This window comes from Trifolium pratense, linkage group LG4 (genome assembly GCF_020283565.1).
Source record: "Trifolium pratense cultivar HEN17-A07 linkage group LG4, ARS_RC_1.1, whole genome shotgun sequence".
In the NCBI taxonomy this organism is placed as follows: Eukaryota; Viridiplantae; Streptophyta; class Magnoliopsida; order Fabales; family Fabaceae; genus Trifolium; species Trifolium pratense.
The window spans coordinates 19,944,619-19,960,528 of record NC_060062.1 but is presented as its reverse complement, the minus strand read 5'-3'; the positions used below and the strand labels follow the sequence as shown (position 1 = coordinate 19,960,528).

At 32.0% G+C, this 15,910-nt stretch overlaps 5 protein-coding genes across 5 annotated transcripts; 1 reads left to right on the top strand and 4 right to left on the bottom strand.

The window, feature by feature from the left end:
• The first annotated feature begins 432 nt into the window (after positions 1-432).
• On the top strand, positions 433-3,371 carry LOC123920339. Its single transcript, XM_045972609.1, has 4 exons — positions 433-771; positions 1,536-2,151; positions 2,793-2,949; positions 3,048-3,371. The coding sequence occupies exons 2-4, from the start codon at positions 1,623-1,625 to the stop codon at positions 3,085-3,087; spliced, it is 726 nt and encodes a 241-aa protein (XP_045828565.1). The 5' UTR covers positions 433-771; positions 1,536-1,622; the 3' UTR covers positions 3,088-3,371.
• A 922-nt stretch (positions 3,372-4,293) lies between these two features.
• On the bottom strand, positions 4,294-8,672 carry LOC123922242. Its single transcript, XM_045974976.1, has 2 exons — positions 8,018-8,672; positions 4,294-4,748 (listed from the first exon to the last, which is right to left on the bottom strand). Exons 1-2 carry the CDS (start codon positions 8,571-8,573, stop codon positions 4,294-4,296), a joined length of 1,011 nt encoding a protein of 336 aa, XP_045830932.1. The 5' UTR covers positions 8,574-8,672.
• A 2,298-nt stretch (positions 8,673-10,970) lies between these two features.
• Positions 10,971-11,737, bottom strand: LOC123923083 (cell wall / vacuolar inhibitor of fructosidase 1-like). The gene has a single exon (XM_045975720.1). The coding sequence runs from the start codon at positions 11,671-11,673 to the stop codon at positions 11,143-11,145; it is 531 nt and encodes a 176-aa protein (XP_045831676.1). The 5' UTR covers positions 11,674-11,737; the 3' UTR covers positions 10,971-11,142.
• A 1,085-nt stretch (positions 11,738-12,822) lies between these two features.
• LOC123922241 lies at positions 12,823-13,155 on the bottom strand. The gene has a single exon (XM_045974975.1). It carries the CDS (start codon positions 13,153-13,155, stop codon positions 12,823-12,825), a length of 333 nt encoding a protein of 110 aa, XP_045830931.1.
• Positions 13,156-14,692: 1,537 nt separating this feature from the next.
• Positions 14,693-15,247, bottom strand: LOC123922240 (cell wall / vacuolar inhibitor of fructosidase 1-like). The gene has a single exon (XM_045974974.1). It carries the CDS (start codon positions 15,245-15,247, stop codon positions 14,693-14,695), a length of 555 nt encoding a protein of 184 aa, XP_045830930.1.
• Positions 15,248-15,910: the final 663 nt, after the last annotated feature.

Here is a 15,910-nt window from a genome sequence, read left to right as displayed (position 1 = left end):
TAAGTGAATCTCATTTATTTAATTTAAAGATTTCTTTCTATAATTTCACACATTCATTTAGACTGTATATTATTTTTTTTCACATATGCACTATTTTACAGATTTTTTTTGTTGATAGACGAAATGATAAAGTTATTAAACACACAAAGTGGAAGAGTGACCAGGGTTCAAACCCCGATCACCACGTCTGACGCTAACAATTTCAATATTTTTATCAGTTGAGATATGATCTGTGGACTATCTTACAAATTTTATTTCCTAATTAATCAATTAATTAAAAAGATGCCAAGTCAAAAGACTAGTTAAAAAAAAAAAAAACTAAAAAATAAACGTGCAGATGCATAATTGAAAACAACATTAATTGATGGAAACACAAACACATGACAAAATTTCAAAAAGATAGGAAAAATAAAAAAAGTATTAAAGAATGAAAACAACAGAGAAAATGAAAGACAGAAACAGAGTGAAATGTTGAGTTGCCAACTGTCGGTGGTAAGACTCTCTATCTCTCTTCTCTTCTGTTCTGCACTTTTCCTCCCTTCCTAGTATTTTCCTTCTGTTGCTATATATATCTCTTTTTTTGAACACATCACATGTTATTATCATTATTGTATAATAACTCAGAGAGATTTCAGAGAGAGAGAGATTTGAATCCAAACCTCTGAAATTACAGTGAGACTGCAGTTTCCCGGTAATTTAGTGTGAGTGTCCGTCTCTTATGCTCTTTTTGTCTCCTCATCGGATCTTGGATTGCTTCTCTTTTCATCAAAGGTATTTTTTTCCACTTTTTTCTTACCATATAAACCTTCTTTCTCATTCCATTTTTGATTCATTATTCATCAATATCAGTCTCTAATGTGATTGTGAGTCACCTATTTTCTACTTCATGTTTGTTTCTTTAAGTTCAGTTCAATGGTTTTACTTCTTCCCTAATTACCCTTTAATTTCAACAAAATCATTAGTGTGTCTATTTGGTTATGCTGTCACAAAAATTGTTTTTTTTTTTTGGACTGAATTGATTTTGTAAAATTTATTTTGACATGCCGGTTTCTTTAAAGCATAGGGTATGTTTGGTATCACGGTGGGTATGCCGGCAAGACACCTTGATTCTGATACATCTACCGTGATACCAAAGATAAATATGTTCGGGTGAGTATGACAGAATGACGCCGTGATTCTGATACATCAACCGTGATACCAAACATAAAGTGGTTTAGGTTTATGTTTGATATCACGGTGGGTATGCCAGAATGACAGTGTGATTCTGATACATCTATCCTGATACCAAACATAAGTGGTTTATGCTTGGTATCACGGTGGTTATGTCAGAATGACATCGTGATTTTTCAAAAGCTAGAGAGTGTAGCTTCTGCAAAATCATGGGGTTACCGTGATTCTGGTACATCTACCGTGATACCAATACCAAACATAGACTACCTGAAGCTAAAAATTGTAGTTTATGTTTAACATACATAATAATTTTAGTCACATGTTCACTTGATTGAGTTTGAATTCTGTGTTTTGTTTTGATGCAGGGTGATTCCATTCGTAACCTAAATTTGTAGTTTAAGTTACCAACAAGATAAAAATAGTCGTTTAATTATTGGTTTTAAGGGTTTGGGATGGATGATAGAACGGTAAAAGAGGAGGGTGGTGAAGTTGATATTGAAAGTGGATTGCTAGTAACTCAAGATGATTCAGTTAATACTAAACAAGAAAAGACATTGTTTGCTAAGATTTATTGTGGTTTTGTTGGAGATTCTATAAAAGATGAAGATAAGAACAGTGTATTGTACTTGAAAGAGTCAAATTTAAGTGGAGTTTACATGGACAATGTGAAAGTGACTAATAAGTTGACGGGGCCAGACGCGGTGAAAAACGTAGATAATAATCTAGTTAAGGAGAAACGTAAAAAGTCTGGTAACAAAAAGGCGGCTAAACCTCCTAGAGCTCCACGAGGGCCATCGTTGGATGCTGCTGACCAAAAGCTAATTAGGGAGATCACTCAACTTGCTATGCTGAAGCGTGCGAGGGTAGAGCGTATGAAAGCGTTGAAGAAGATGAAAGCTGCTAAATTGTCATCGTCTCCCAGTAGTAGCCTATTTTCCATGGTTTTCACCGTTGTCTTCTGTATTGTGATCTTACTTCAAGGTAATATTTGTCTTTTAGTATTTATCATTCATATGTATCTTTTGACTAGTTTTCAGGATTGTTACTTCAGTACTTTTTTTTTGGTAACTGTTACTTCAGTAATTTATCATATTGGTAAAACTCACATGTCAAGTTGTTGAATTTCTGTTCATAAGCTGAATTCGATATAAATTGATTATTCTCAAAAGGCTGAATGTCTGTTCATAAACTTGGAGACAGTTAATCTTTCCCAGTTTTAATGGTTCTTCATTCCACTTTAGGCATTTTGGTGATATTTTTCATTTTAAAACCTAGTACTGGAAAATGATGAACTCCGTCAAGCATTTAAAATTTTGGTCTTATTCATTGTTTATAATCTAAAAACATGATTTTTAAGTAATTTCATTGATGCTCAAGACTATTGTTTTTTCTTTTCCTTTTTCATATTATGTGCTCTTCACTTAGCATTTGGTTAAGGCTATTGAAATGCTGAGAAAGTTGTGTTTCATCTTTGTTTGAGAATGTTGTAATTGTGTTTTATTTTATAGTTGATACTATCGATCACAATACAATTTTACCTAGTAAAGTATGCAAGAGGGAATCAAATTCATGAGAACAATGCATTCCTACTAGTGTTCATTTTTAAGGTGTTCTCTTTGCAGGCATATCATCATCATCTGGAAAGAGTTCAGTGACAAGTTTCCAGGGGTCTCCTATATCTGCTGCAGGAGTCGAGGTTGATCCGATTGCAGTTCAACTTCAACACCACTTGAATCAAATTTCAAGAGAACAACACGCACCTTCTTTAGAATCTCTCAAGTAAGTAGAGATGCATACCTTTCATCGAACCTCCTTTCTTTATCTAAAAGATTGATTCCGCAACCTGTTACTTATTGTTACTTGACTGTAAATTGCAGAACTGTACACGGTGAATATTCGCCTAGAAAACTGAGATGAGATGAAGGTTACTGCAGATTTCGTGACAATAAAGACGGTTTTATGGCCTTGTGCAACTCACACAAGCTTTTTTTTCTTGTCTTCCATTGTATTTCTGATTTTCTGTACAATGTGATTTAATTTGTTGGATAATTCATCCCCTGAAGTGTATGCATATTACTCAATGATGGGGTGAAGTTTTAGACTTGTAGGAAATTTTGTATCTGTTATCACCTAATTGTTTTGTCTCAATGCCTTTCATCATTTCTCATTTGTGAAAGGAAAGGTCAAAGCCTTTCTTTTAATTTTGTTACCTGTTATTTTCTTCGTTAATTTCCCGTTATAATACTATATTATGGTCATGTATGACTTGAACCACTCTTTCATGTTAGACAAAGTCATCGGTTAATATTAGTTGATGAGGTTTTAGTGGTGAAGATGAACACGCTCTTCCTTCGGTCAATATTCACACCGGCGGGAATCCATTCTCTCCTAGTTCCATCTCTTTCTTCCACCAATCAAAAGACCTCGTAAATTCCTATTTGATTATTGTTGGTGTGACTCTTGCCAGTTTCATGTATTGATGGGTTGTTGATGAATAGCCGGACATGTGATTTCACATGTGATGCTGCTTCACTCTATCTATCTCCGACAAACAAATTTAAAGTGAAGTTTACAAACCAGACTTTGTCTGGTGTCTATAAATAAAATGGTTTTGTACCATATGTAAGTGTATTTTTCATTTTTCTTCGTTAGATCAGCAAGTCACTTTTTTTTTTACAATTACTTATATCTTATTTTACTTCATTAACCTTTTTGACTACGTGGAAAATTGTTGTAAAATCACTAAGTACTTCTTAGGTGACCCAATAAACCACTAATTACAAGTGACACTAGTGGTCAATACTTAAGTATCTTAACCATTTGGTCCTAGGTTGAAACTCTGACCAGTGCATATGGAAAAACATTTATTGGGAGAGGTCAACCCCTTAAATGAATTTTCGTTACCTTAAGGGGATTATGTCTCTACAGTTGCGCGCGGATTATACATTTGGTTTAGCGGTCCGATTTTAAAAGTAAACTAATATTATACATGAGAGAAAGGTTGGAAAAAAAAAACTAAAGGTTAACAAACATTTGATACAAAATATAGTCATACTAATTAACTTGTATTCAAAATCAACTACTTAATTATTATTGAATAAGAATTAAGAATAAATAAACAAATCAGCCACTTAATAATTGCTTAAGTATGGCAGAAGCAATATCAAGCAACTTATGCATAATGCTAGTCCTATCACCTAAAGGTGAACTAGTTGATCCTACAAATTGCTTTTTGCAAGAATCAATTTGCTTTCCAATATAAACCATAGAGTAACTTGCCAACCCATATTTATTTTTGTTCATATTATCAATTGCTTGTGGAAGAACAGTTTCCACTAATGGAATATATGTCTCAGCACAAATTGCAAACTTTCGTTGTAATTGAAGATCTTTGGTTTGGTTCACAAGAACTTGAATATAATTCAAAGTGTTAGTGATATTTGCTAGAATGTCATTGACCATAATGAGGGCTATACCCTTTGTATCACTTTTGGAAGCTTGAGGATTTGAATGTAAAATTGTGCTACATAGGGCAACATTGGGTGTTTTATTGCATATATCATCCACCAAATCATCAACTTCAACATTCATTTGAGTAAAGGATTGAGTGAGTTGGAGAAAAAAACAAGAAAAAAGGAGAAATGACACAAAAGTTGAGGTTCCTTTCATTTTTTTTTATTTGGACTAGGAATCAAGTGTTTGTTGTTTTTGTGGAATGATTGACAAATGTTCATAATTTGGGTGCTATTTAAGGTTAATTTGGTCGGTGGACTATGGTCAAAATTTGTGATTTTTTGGGTAATATGTATGTATTCAAATTTTGTTTTAGGTAATTACCTATTGAAAGAAGGAAAAAAAATAAGGAAATTTATTTGGGTCATGTATGACTTTTCTTTGGTCATTTCCAACCAATATGTAAATTTTATGGTCTTTTTGTTTATTCCATTTTTTCTTTAGGAATTTACTTATTTACTATATTAATAGTTAATAGTCTTATAGTGGAGTATTTGCTTCTGTTCAAAAAAGTTGTTTATTTTGCTTTTTGTAACCATGGGAAAATAAATAAAAAAAATCATGGGTTTTGTGTCTGCATGTTTTGATTTTAAGGTTAAATCATACTTCCATGTGTGCGTTTGATCCCCTAAAAAATAGCGGACTAAACTGAACAACTTTTGTTGTACCCTGTTTGATTTGAAATTGGTTATGAGATTAGACAAATCAGGCAGCAAGGAACATAACAAAAACAATATTTTTTGTCCCTCACTGAATCACAGAACAACTTTTTATCCACAATATAACTATAAAAACAACGAAAATACCCATTTTATTTTCAAATATGAAAATATTGTCGTCCTATATCTCTCCGGAACAACTTTGTTCTGCTCTGTATTATCTTATTCGATCTGTACTGTTCTGTCAAGTTCTTGTTATTTTACGAATCAAGATGTAGCATGGAGCTACATCAACCAAATGTATTAAAAGAAAAAAGAGATAAACCTAAAGTTTAGAATAAATATCATGCTTCAAAAATAAATAAATAAAATATCAATCTTATGTTTTTTATGATGCATGTCCAGTAAATTTTTTGAAACATATTATATGTCATAATGTCATATTTGGAGTGAAACCCCATTTTAGTCATGAGATTGTAGGCACTTCAAAAGTTTTTTCATCAAAGATAAAACAAAAATATTTTTGAAATTATAGTTTTTTGTTGTTTTAGTAGTCATACACGTTATGCTCTAGGCAGTATTTTTAGTTTTGACTTTTGACTAGTAATAAATTTGTTGATTTTTTTTTGAATAAGCTGATTAATTTTTTAATATTTTGAGTTTTGACTTTTGACTAGTAATAAATTTGTTGATTTTTTTTAATAAACTGATTAATTAATTAGATACTTTTTCGTCAATTTTTTTAAAAAAAATTGTAGCAAAATAGTAAAATACTTAACAACATTTTAAAAGAAACTATTTAAACTAATTTTTCATTGAAACTTTATATAAAAAAAACTTTGTTAATATTTTTTTTACAAAACAACAATATACTATAAAAACCATCTGAATTTTTTTTTAAAACAAACAAGCCCATTATCGAACTAAGATTGCTAATGATAAATTCTCTTTACCCCCTGATTCTTTTTTATACCCCGAAAATCTAATTGGCAAAATTACACTACAAGTCCTTTATCTTATTTTTTTGTAACACTTTGGTCCTTTATCTTTTTTTTGTAACATTTTGGTCCTTTATCTTTTATTTGTAACACTTTAGTCCTTTATTTTTTTTATTTGTAACATTTTAGTCCCTTTTTTTGTAACAGTTTGGTCCTTTATCTTTTTTTATTTGTAACACTTTGGTCCTTTATTTTTTATAAATAAATAAGATAAGGACCAAAGTGTTACAAAAAAAAAGATAAAGGACCAAATTGTTACAAAAAAAAAGATAAAAGACCAAACTGTTACAAAAAAAATAAGATAAAGGACCTGTAATGTAATTTTGCCAAATTTTTTCTAGTTGAAATTCAGGAAAAATTCAGTAAAATTTAAAATTCTTTTTATCAGTGTCGACGTGTCAGTGTCCGTGTCGTGTCCGGTGTCCATGCTTCATAGTTTACGATGGAGTGAAAATTTAAAATAGTACACATTGTTGATTTGATTTCATTCTTTCCATTTTAAAAAATTCAAGAAATATCAATTGATGGCATTTTGTTCCTGATCTCCCACCCATTCCCAGAGTTCCCATCCCTTTCCATCCATCCATCAAAACATGTCCTAAATTCTCATTTCAGTGTTGGTGTGACCTTTGCCAGTTTCAGCTGGGATACCAATCATGCCATTTTGGACTGTATTGATACTTTTGTTGACGAATGAATACCTATAGGCATGTGATTTCACATGTCATACTTCTTCCCTATATCTCTCACCCGACAAACAAATTTTAATTGAAGTTGACAAAACTGTTGGGTCATCACGAGGGGGCAGCCGGGGGATCATCCACATTGGGCTTAAGAACAACTCTACAAGTGAGTTGGACACCACACTCTTACCCAAAACCTTAAGGTGTTAGGTTTATGGGTCATCTCACTTATAAAGTGTTCAACCTCCACTTTTCTAAGCAATGTGGGACTTAACCACTCACACTTGCCACAACAAAAACCATCTTTATCAAATAGGAAATCGACACCTATGTGCTATAACACCTTCCACTCCCCCTACCTAGAAAAAAGAGAGGAAAAACCAGTGAAACAAACTTCAATGTTAGCTGGACTTGGTAAGGAGAACCACCGTTCGATCTCCGTAACTACAACTAAAAGAGGGCTGAAATCGCTTAATACCAAAACTGACCTCTAAACCAGAGCATGATACTAGTGAAAACCAACAAAAACTTCAATGTCTAGGTCCTAACCCAATTTTCAACTTCCTCACCTTTTGCTAACATAATTTTGAGACTATCATATAATATGTGGCACCTGAAAAAAAAACTAAGCTTATAGTGGAGCTTATGGTAATCCACCGTGATTTTTCAAAAGATACACTTTGTAGTTTTTGCAAAATTACAGCTAGTTCGTATGATACAGGCATATCCATCGTAAATAGATATCCATCGTAATACAGGCATATCCATGGTTCTTTAAACCGGACCTCGATGGATGTCTTCACCAGTTCAATCACCGGTTTGGTTTTCAAAGGCAAACCAAAATCATACATAATAAAGAGATAAGAAAGAATGGTGGTTAGAAAACTAGTGGTCTACAAAGTACAAACAGCTGCTACAAAGTATATATAGAATAATTTGATTAAAACTCAACTAAATCATCTATTTATTATTGAATAAGACTAAACAAATCAGCCATTTAACAATAATTTTACAATGGCTGCAGCCACATCCACTAACTTTTGCATAATACTATTCCTATCACCTAAGAGTGAAGTTGAACCTGAGAATTTCTTGTTACAAGCACCAATTTCCTTCTCAGCATCAACTATAGAGTAACTTGCAAACCCAAATTTACCTTGGCTTATAGCATCAGCTGCTTGTGGAAGAATGTATTTCACAACAGGAATATATGACTCAGCACAAAAAGCCAATTGTTGTTCCAAATCTTTGTCTGTTGTTTGTTTAATAAGCTCTTCAATATAACTCAATGTGTCAGTAGCATTTGCTAGAATGTCATTGACCATTATAAGGGCCATACCCTTAGGATCAGATTTTGGAGCTAGAGGATTAGCATGTAAAATGGAACTGCATAGGTCATAAAAAGGTGTTTGTTTGCATATTTGGTCCACCAAATCATTATCTTCATCTTTCATAAGAGTAAATGATTGTGTGAGTTGAAATTGAAAAAGAATACAAGACAGAAGAATATGAAGAGAGAAAAAGGACTTCAAAATTGAAGTTCTCTTCATTTTTCTTTTGAGACTAGAAATTAAGAATGTTTGTGTTGTTTTTGGAGAATAAATGAATGATCAATGTCTTTACTTGGCTCTGCTATTTAAGGTGTTAGTTTGGTTTGTTTTTCATACTAATTGAAAAAGTGTGAAATTTTATTTGGGCCCTTGATTATTTAATTTGTTGTTCTTTTTCAATGTTAATTTTTGTCTTTTTTATATATTATTATGATGATTATGATTGTCACATGTAAGCTGTTTGTTGCTTTTTGTAACCATGGGCTTTTGAGGAGTCGACATAGTGTGATTTTAAGGTTAAATCTTCTTCCATGTCACGGATAGCTTGTTTATTGTTGATAGTGTCACACACCTATTCTGTTCCTACTTCCATGTGGCTGTAAGATGCCAAATTAAATTATAGATCATTCTAGATGATGTTTTGTGTTCAATTAACTGTTTTCTTACTCAGATTTTACACTACTACTTTCTTACTCAGATTTCATAATACTATTTTTTTTTTTCTCCGTGAGATTAGCTCAGTTGGTAGGACATTGCATCATATATGTGGGGTTGAAGTTTGAACCTCAGACGATCCACTTATTCATCTTAAGGGTGAAATTCTAATCACTAAACTACTTAATCAAAAGCAAACAAATCAAAACATGTACCCCACACGAAGAATCACGTGTAACGCACCGACGCGACAAATCGAGCAGAACACGCGACCCATGCAGATGCGCGAGTATCTTACTAGTATGCATTATGATTACATGTAGTATTTTCTTAGTATATAAGGACAATCATATTTTCAAAGATCAAAGCATTCATCACATCTTGAACAAAGACACTACTGTCATATTTGGAGTGAATCTCCCTTTTGGTCTTTGAAATTGTAGGTGCTCTAAGGTTTTTATTTATTTTATGAAAAATACTTTTAGGTTAGCTATTGAAATTAAAATATAAACTTTTTTGTCTTTTTAGTCACACTTTATTCTTTAGACGGTATTTTGAGTTTTAATTGATAAATAGTATGATGGTTGATTTGATATTTATACGTAATTTTTTGGCTTAAAATAGTCCCTTATACACATTTTCGGTTTCACATTTTTCCTTAAAGAAAAAAAAAGTTCGAATAGCTCCCTTAAAGAAAAAAAAAGATCCAAATAAGTCCCTTAAAGACATCTCCGTTAATCAGTTTGATCATTTCCGTTCATTTTTTCGAGGTGACAATTTTACTAATTAAGATTAATTTTTTAGACTGGCCTAATATATGTTATGATAGACAATAACATTTGAACTAAAATGACAAATTAGGTATAATGTTAGAAATATTTTTGTTTATTTCTTAATTTTTGACACCAACTTGTTTAGAAGCATAGTCAGACAGCCGTTAGGGGCCAAATTTTAAATATTTACCTATATGATTAAAATTTGGGTTTGCTAACGGGTGCCTCCAGGGCACTCTTTAAGCATTCCATTAAAAGAAACTTTTTATTCAAAAAAATTAAACACTCTAATTTTCAATGCGTTGACTTTACGCATTTCCATAAAAAATTTATAAAAAACTTTCTATTTAAGGGCTTAAAGAGTGCCCTGGGGGCACTATTTAGCATTTGCCTTAAAATTTTGACAAAAAAATTCTAATAGAAGTTTTTTTTTTCATATTCGGCCCAACAGACCGTCTAATCTGGTTTGAGAATCTGGCATTAAGTGGTTACAATTTCTCCCGATCGTAATTGCGAGGATCAAACCGTGGTCCTCCTACCAAGTTCAGCACAAATCACCATTATATCGAGTAAGTGAACTATTGATTGGTTAGAAGTTCTAAATATTAATACAACTAGTATAATAGTTTATAAAAGATTATTATTAATTTATGACTTCACATTCTTCACTCAACCCCTCAGAACCAACCATTTTTATAATTGAGTGTTTCAGTTCTTGTGGTTGAAATCACAAGAAGACAAAGGAAGGAAAGGTTATGGAGCCAGGAGTCACCTATAGCCAACAGCTGCAACCAAAACAAAAGGGTCCCCTATTCTGAAATAGAAACAGAACCAAACATCTTTACCCTCAATAAGGTAACTCCAACCTAAATCAGTATTTTTATCTATTAACTATTTTTGGTTCTCTGAACCTCACTAGTTCTAGTAGCTTCAACACACCTAATTAATGTTCTATACCCCACAATTAATAAATACAAGTTTAACTAGGATTAAGACAAATTACTAAACACAAGACCAATTATGTGAAAAGACATTATTGTTGGTCTTGTGGAATTGTATGATTCTTTAAGTTAACTCATTGAATAACTGGTGTATCGGGTTCATATATAAATCAGATATATAAGTTACTCAATAAATGTGAAAAATGAATTTTTTCTTATATATAAGATCAGAGGGAGTACCACATAGATGCCGACAAAGAGACTGTGAATGAATATTGTGAAAGGGGTAAATGCAAAGTTCAATGTTCATAGTAAAACTTTGATTAGACAAATAACATATTGTAAACATGATATAATACATAATATTAATAAATTGCATGATGATGATATATTTGAGTAAATAAATTACTAGCTATGAGTCTAGAGCAATTGTTTAACAATAGCTGCTGTTATAGCTGCTACATCATGCATAGCAATATTCTCATTAGAGAGTGGTGATTTTCCTTTGAAGCCATTCTCACAAGTAGTTGCTTCAACTGCAGCATCATTTGAACCATCTTCAGCAAATTTAGGATCCCCTTGTTTCAAAGCTGCAACAGATTTTGGCACATCAGCTACCAAAATTGCTTTGTATCTACCAGCACATGAATTCAAAGCTTCCTTTTGACTAGGTTCTTGTTTCTTCTTAATCAGTTGATTGATTTTGTTTAAGGTAGTGTTTGCTTTGGATTTGATTATATCCACCATGATTAGTGCTAGACCTGTTATATCTGCATCAGAACTTCTTGGATCAGATTTGAGGTACTGAATGCAAATTGCATAATTTGGAGTTTGTTTGCAAGTTTGTTGAATCAAATTTCCATTGTTGTTTTTTGGGATGATAATTGTGCAGTGACTTGAAACAAAAAAGCAGAAGATGATAGTTAATGCTAATGGCTTAAAATTTGTCATGTCTTTTAGAAAACTGAAATGAAAATTGTGCAAATGATAAAGTGCTTATAGATTGTGGCCATGCAATAAATAATATAGATAGATATTTTTATACAATTATTGATATTTTAATTAATGTTATGAAGCGGGTTTCTTCTAACTTAATTAAGGTATTGAGTTCAATCTTTAACTTGGACACGTAACAACATTAAAACTCTTAGGAAAAGTTTGTCATTCATTTGGATCCTACGAGACTCGAGAGATTAGTCTATACAGTTACGTGCCGATATACTCGGTTTACAACCAAAAAGAAACCAGTGTTTACAAGTTATAACAAGTACCATATCTTGGTGAAGTTGATTTAACAGTATGATACCCATAAGAGAGAAGTGTTATGATTGATAACAAAAACCAAACGTGTAAGCATATAAATGGTTGACTAATGAATAAATATCTAATAAAGGTTGAGTAATGGGTTAGCTTGTGCCAAGGATGAATGTTTTATTTCTACATAACACTCAAGCGGATATTAGTCTCAGTGTTGGTTCAAAGGACTGTGCGCCACCTTCTACTGACTATCAGCAGCAGGTGGCGCACAATCCTTTCTTATGAGGGTTGGTCATTTGATTTGATGTTTAAAACAATGATTTTTGGTCCATCTCTTGGCATTTTATTTGGTTTTTACCAACTAAAATAATGTCTCATAATACTATTAGTTTTCGTACAATCAAACATATTCCAACATTTATCGCACACACCGGTAACTACATTGATCTCTCTCTCAGCCGTGTGTTGAATCTTAGATTCAGGTGCCTCTGATCACACAACAGACAACCCTTATCTTTTATCCAAATTCCTGATCCGGTTCCCCGTCGAGATTTTCACATCATATTGCTATCATTTCTAAAGCTAAAGTGATGTTTAATTTATTTTAGTTAATCAGTAACTCACATGAGACTAATCTATAACCTTTATTTGTTTTTGTATACAAAACCAAAGTGTACGTATTACAATTAATCTGATTTTGTAAAGGTGAGTTAGACTCACGATAAAATATATAATATGGTCTTGACATATAAAAAATGATATCAAAATGTATCCATTCAGATCACCAATTATTCTCGCATCAAGTTAAAAAAAGATGAAAGTGTTATAAAGAAGAGAAAAAAACTAGTGGTTTGATACTCGAACAATAGCTGCTGCTAATTTTGCTGCATCATTCATATCACTGTTATCATCAGTAAGAGGTGAATCCCCATTTTTGAACTTTAGCTCACATATATTGGCTTTATTATTAGCATCATTTGCACAAGATTCTGCAAGTTTAAGGTCTGGTGATCCTTGCAAAGCATTAATGGCTCTTGTAACATCAGCTACAATAATTGATTCATATAAATCATTACATTCAACAAGTGGTGCCTTTGGAACAAATGGATCACGAGGAAGAATATCGGAAATAAGTGTATCGATTTTTCCTTTGGTATCGAATGCTTTGTCTTTCATTATACGGAACATGATTATTGCCAAACCATTCACAGTTGTTTCAGAGCTATTATGATATGGTTTCAAGTATTGAATGCAAAGTGCATAATTTGGAGTTTTTTTTGCAAGATCAAGAGGGAGTGGATGGAATTAATCCTTACAAAGTATACACTTATATATTACATCATCATTTTGACTTGAAATTATGCATTTATTTTAGTCAACTCATCTCAATAATAATTTTAGTAACCATTAATTATTAATACTAAATTGTCATTAAAATGATTCGACACTACCACACCCGAGACTACAAAGTTGGGTGTCAATGTTCAAAATGCCCCTCCTAAAAAGATTATCTTTAGTTGGTAGCCGATCCATCAAAAAACGACAAGCGAAAACTGAAACATATATCAATTATTTAATAAATCTAAAAAATTGAGTTGTTTTTTTTATAAAAAGGGCTAGAGGAAATAGTCAAATATGAATTTACTTTTTTTTTTTTTTGAATCAAACAAACTTAATGCATTTCATTAACTAGTAAATGTTCAATATATACGGAAATAATCTCAAATCTACGGAAACTAGCCCAAGAAATGACCGCCCGAACAAGAGTATGAGCAACCATATTCGCTTGTCTCCTAACAAACTTCACTTCAAAGTTTATGCACGATAACATGATTTTGATAATGTCAGCAACAATTATACTAAATTCCGAGTTACCACTACACCTAGTTCGAACAGATTCAATCAACATCTGTGAGTCGCTTTCAAATTGAACCATATCCAAACCTGGCTTCCTTTATGACTTGCAGAAGCGCCCAAGCCTCGCCTTCAACTATTGACAAGGTGACCTGTTATCTTTGCGTGAAGCCTGCCACAATATTACCATCATGATCCCGAAAACAGGCACCCAACATTACTACCTTAGTTTCAACAAAAAAAGCAGCATCAACATATCATATGATTTCTACTATCTTCAAACCTTGTTCTTTGTCGTCTAGGTCACCTAAATCTAAATAAGTTAAATAAAATTGTTATCAGTTTCCCGTCTTGAGTCTTTGGAGTGTGAGTTTTGTCAATTTATTAGAAAAAATCCTAGTCCCTGCATTCAAGAGAGAGACTTATAAAAAGAGACATTTTTCATGTACAATTAATCCAATTTTGTGAGGGCGAGAGACAGAGACTTATAAAAAGAGACATTTTTCATGGTACAATTAATTCAAAGTTTAATAGGGTTAGACGTGACAGATGGATTAGGAAAATCGAAATTCCACATTGAAAAGAGATAAAAATTTATAAAGATACTAATATGGTAAAGGTTTGATTCCTGGTTTATGTATAGAGAAAATTTGTTTGAAAGGAGAGAACTCATCTTGTGTGTTCCATAGGTTCTTCAACGTTGAAAACTTTGTATCAGTATCGTGATAACCCAAAATGCTTTAAAAAAAGTTCAAATAAAGGAGAAAATGAGTATTCTAACATAATATTAATATATTTATTAATTTATTAAATACATAGCATGATGAAATTTTTTGACTAAATTACTAGCTAGCTAGTGCTATATTAATGGAATAATAGCTGCTGTTAATAGTGCTAAATTTTTCATAATATTGTTGTTATCAGTAAGTGGTGTTCTTAAGTACCCCCCACCATGGAACTTATGCTCACATAAATTGGCTTTATATTTAGCATCATTTGCACAATATTCTACAACTTTGGTATGTGTAGGAGGTCTTTTCAATTCATTAGCGCCACTTGCAGCATCAGCTGAAATTGATTCATATATATCACTACATTCAGTAAGTGGTACCCTTCGATGAAATGGATCACGAGGATCAAGCTCTTCAAGAAGTCTATGGATTTTGATTTTGGTTTCATGTGCTTTGTAGTACATTGTAGTAAACATGATTATTGCCAAACTATTCACAGTTGTTTCAGAGCTATGTGGTTTCAAATATTGAATGCAAAGTGCATAATTTGGAGTTTTTTTGCATGTTTGTTCTATTAGATTTAGATCATTGGCATTGTTTGGTTGGACATTTTTGGATTGAGCTACAACTAGAATAGTGCATAACATGAGAATGAATAATGCAATTGGCTTCAATATTGTCATCTCCACAACACAAAGTGTGCAAGATCAAAGAGGGGGTGGATGGAATTAATCCTTACAAAGTATACACTTATATATTGCATCATTACCTTGGCATGAAACTATGCATTTATTTCAGTCAACTCCTCTCAATAATATTTTTAATTAACAAAAATTAATAATTAATGTATTTAGTTCATAATATAATTCAGATTAACTTGGAAAAAAAATCCAGATTAATTATTAATATTACTTCAAATTCTTTTTATAAAAGACAACTAGGTCAACAAAAGTTAATGTATCTGGTTCTTGATATAATCCAGATACATTAATTTTTAGGCAACATTAAATCAGGAGTCAATTATCTTATTTATTTGTAACACTTTGATCATTTATCTTCCTCTTTTTTCCAAATGAATCATTTATCCAATTTATTTGTAACACTTTGGTGATTTATCTTTTTTTTTTCTTTATATAAATCTTTTATCTTCTATAAATGTGCACATATAAACTCATTTTCTATTTTTTTTAATTAAAAAAGGACTATACTTTTATTTTATAAAAATTAAATGAACCCCAAATTTTTTGTAAATATATTCATCATCGTCATTAATTGTTTATCATCTTCTTCCTTGAAAAAAACAAATTTCTTTCAAAATCCCCAATATTAAACCCCAATTCTGAATT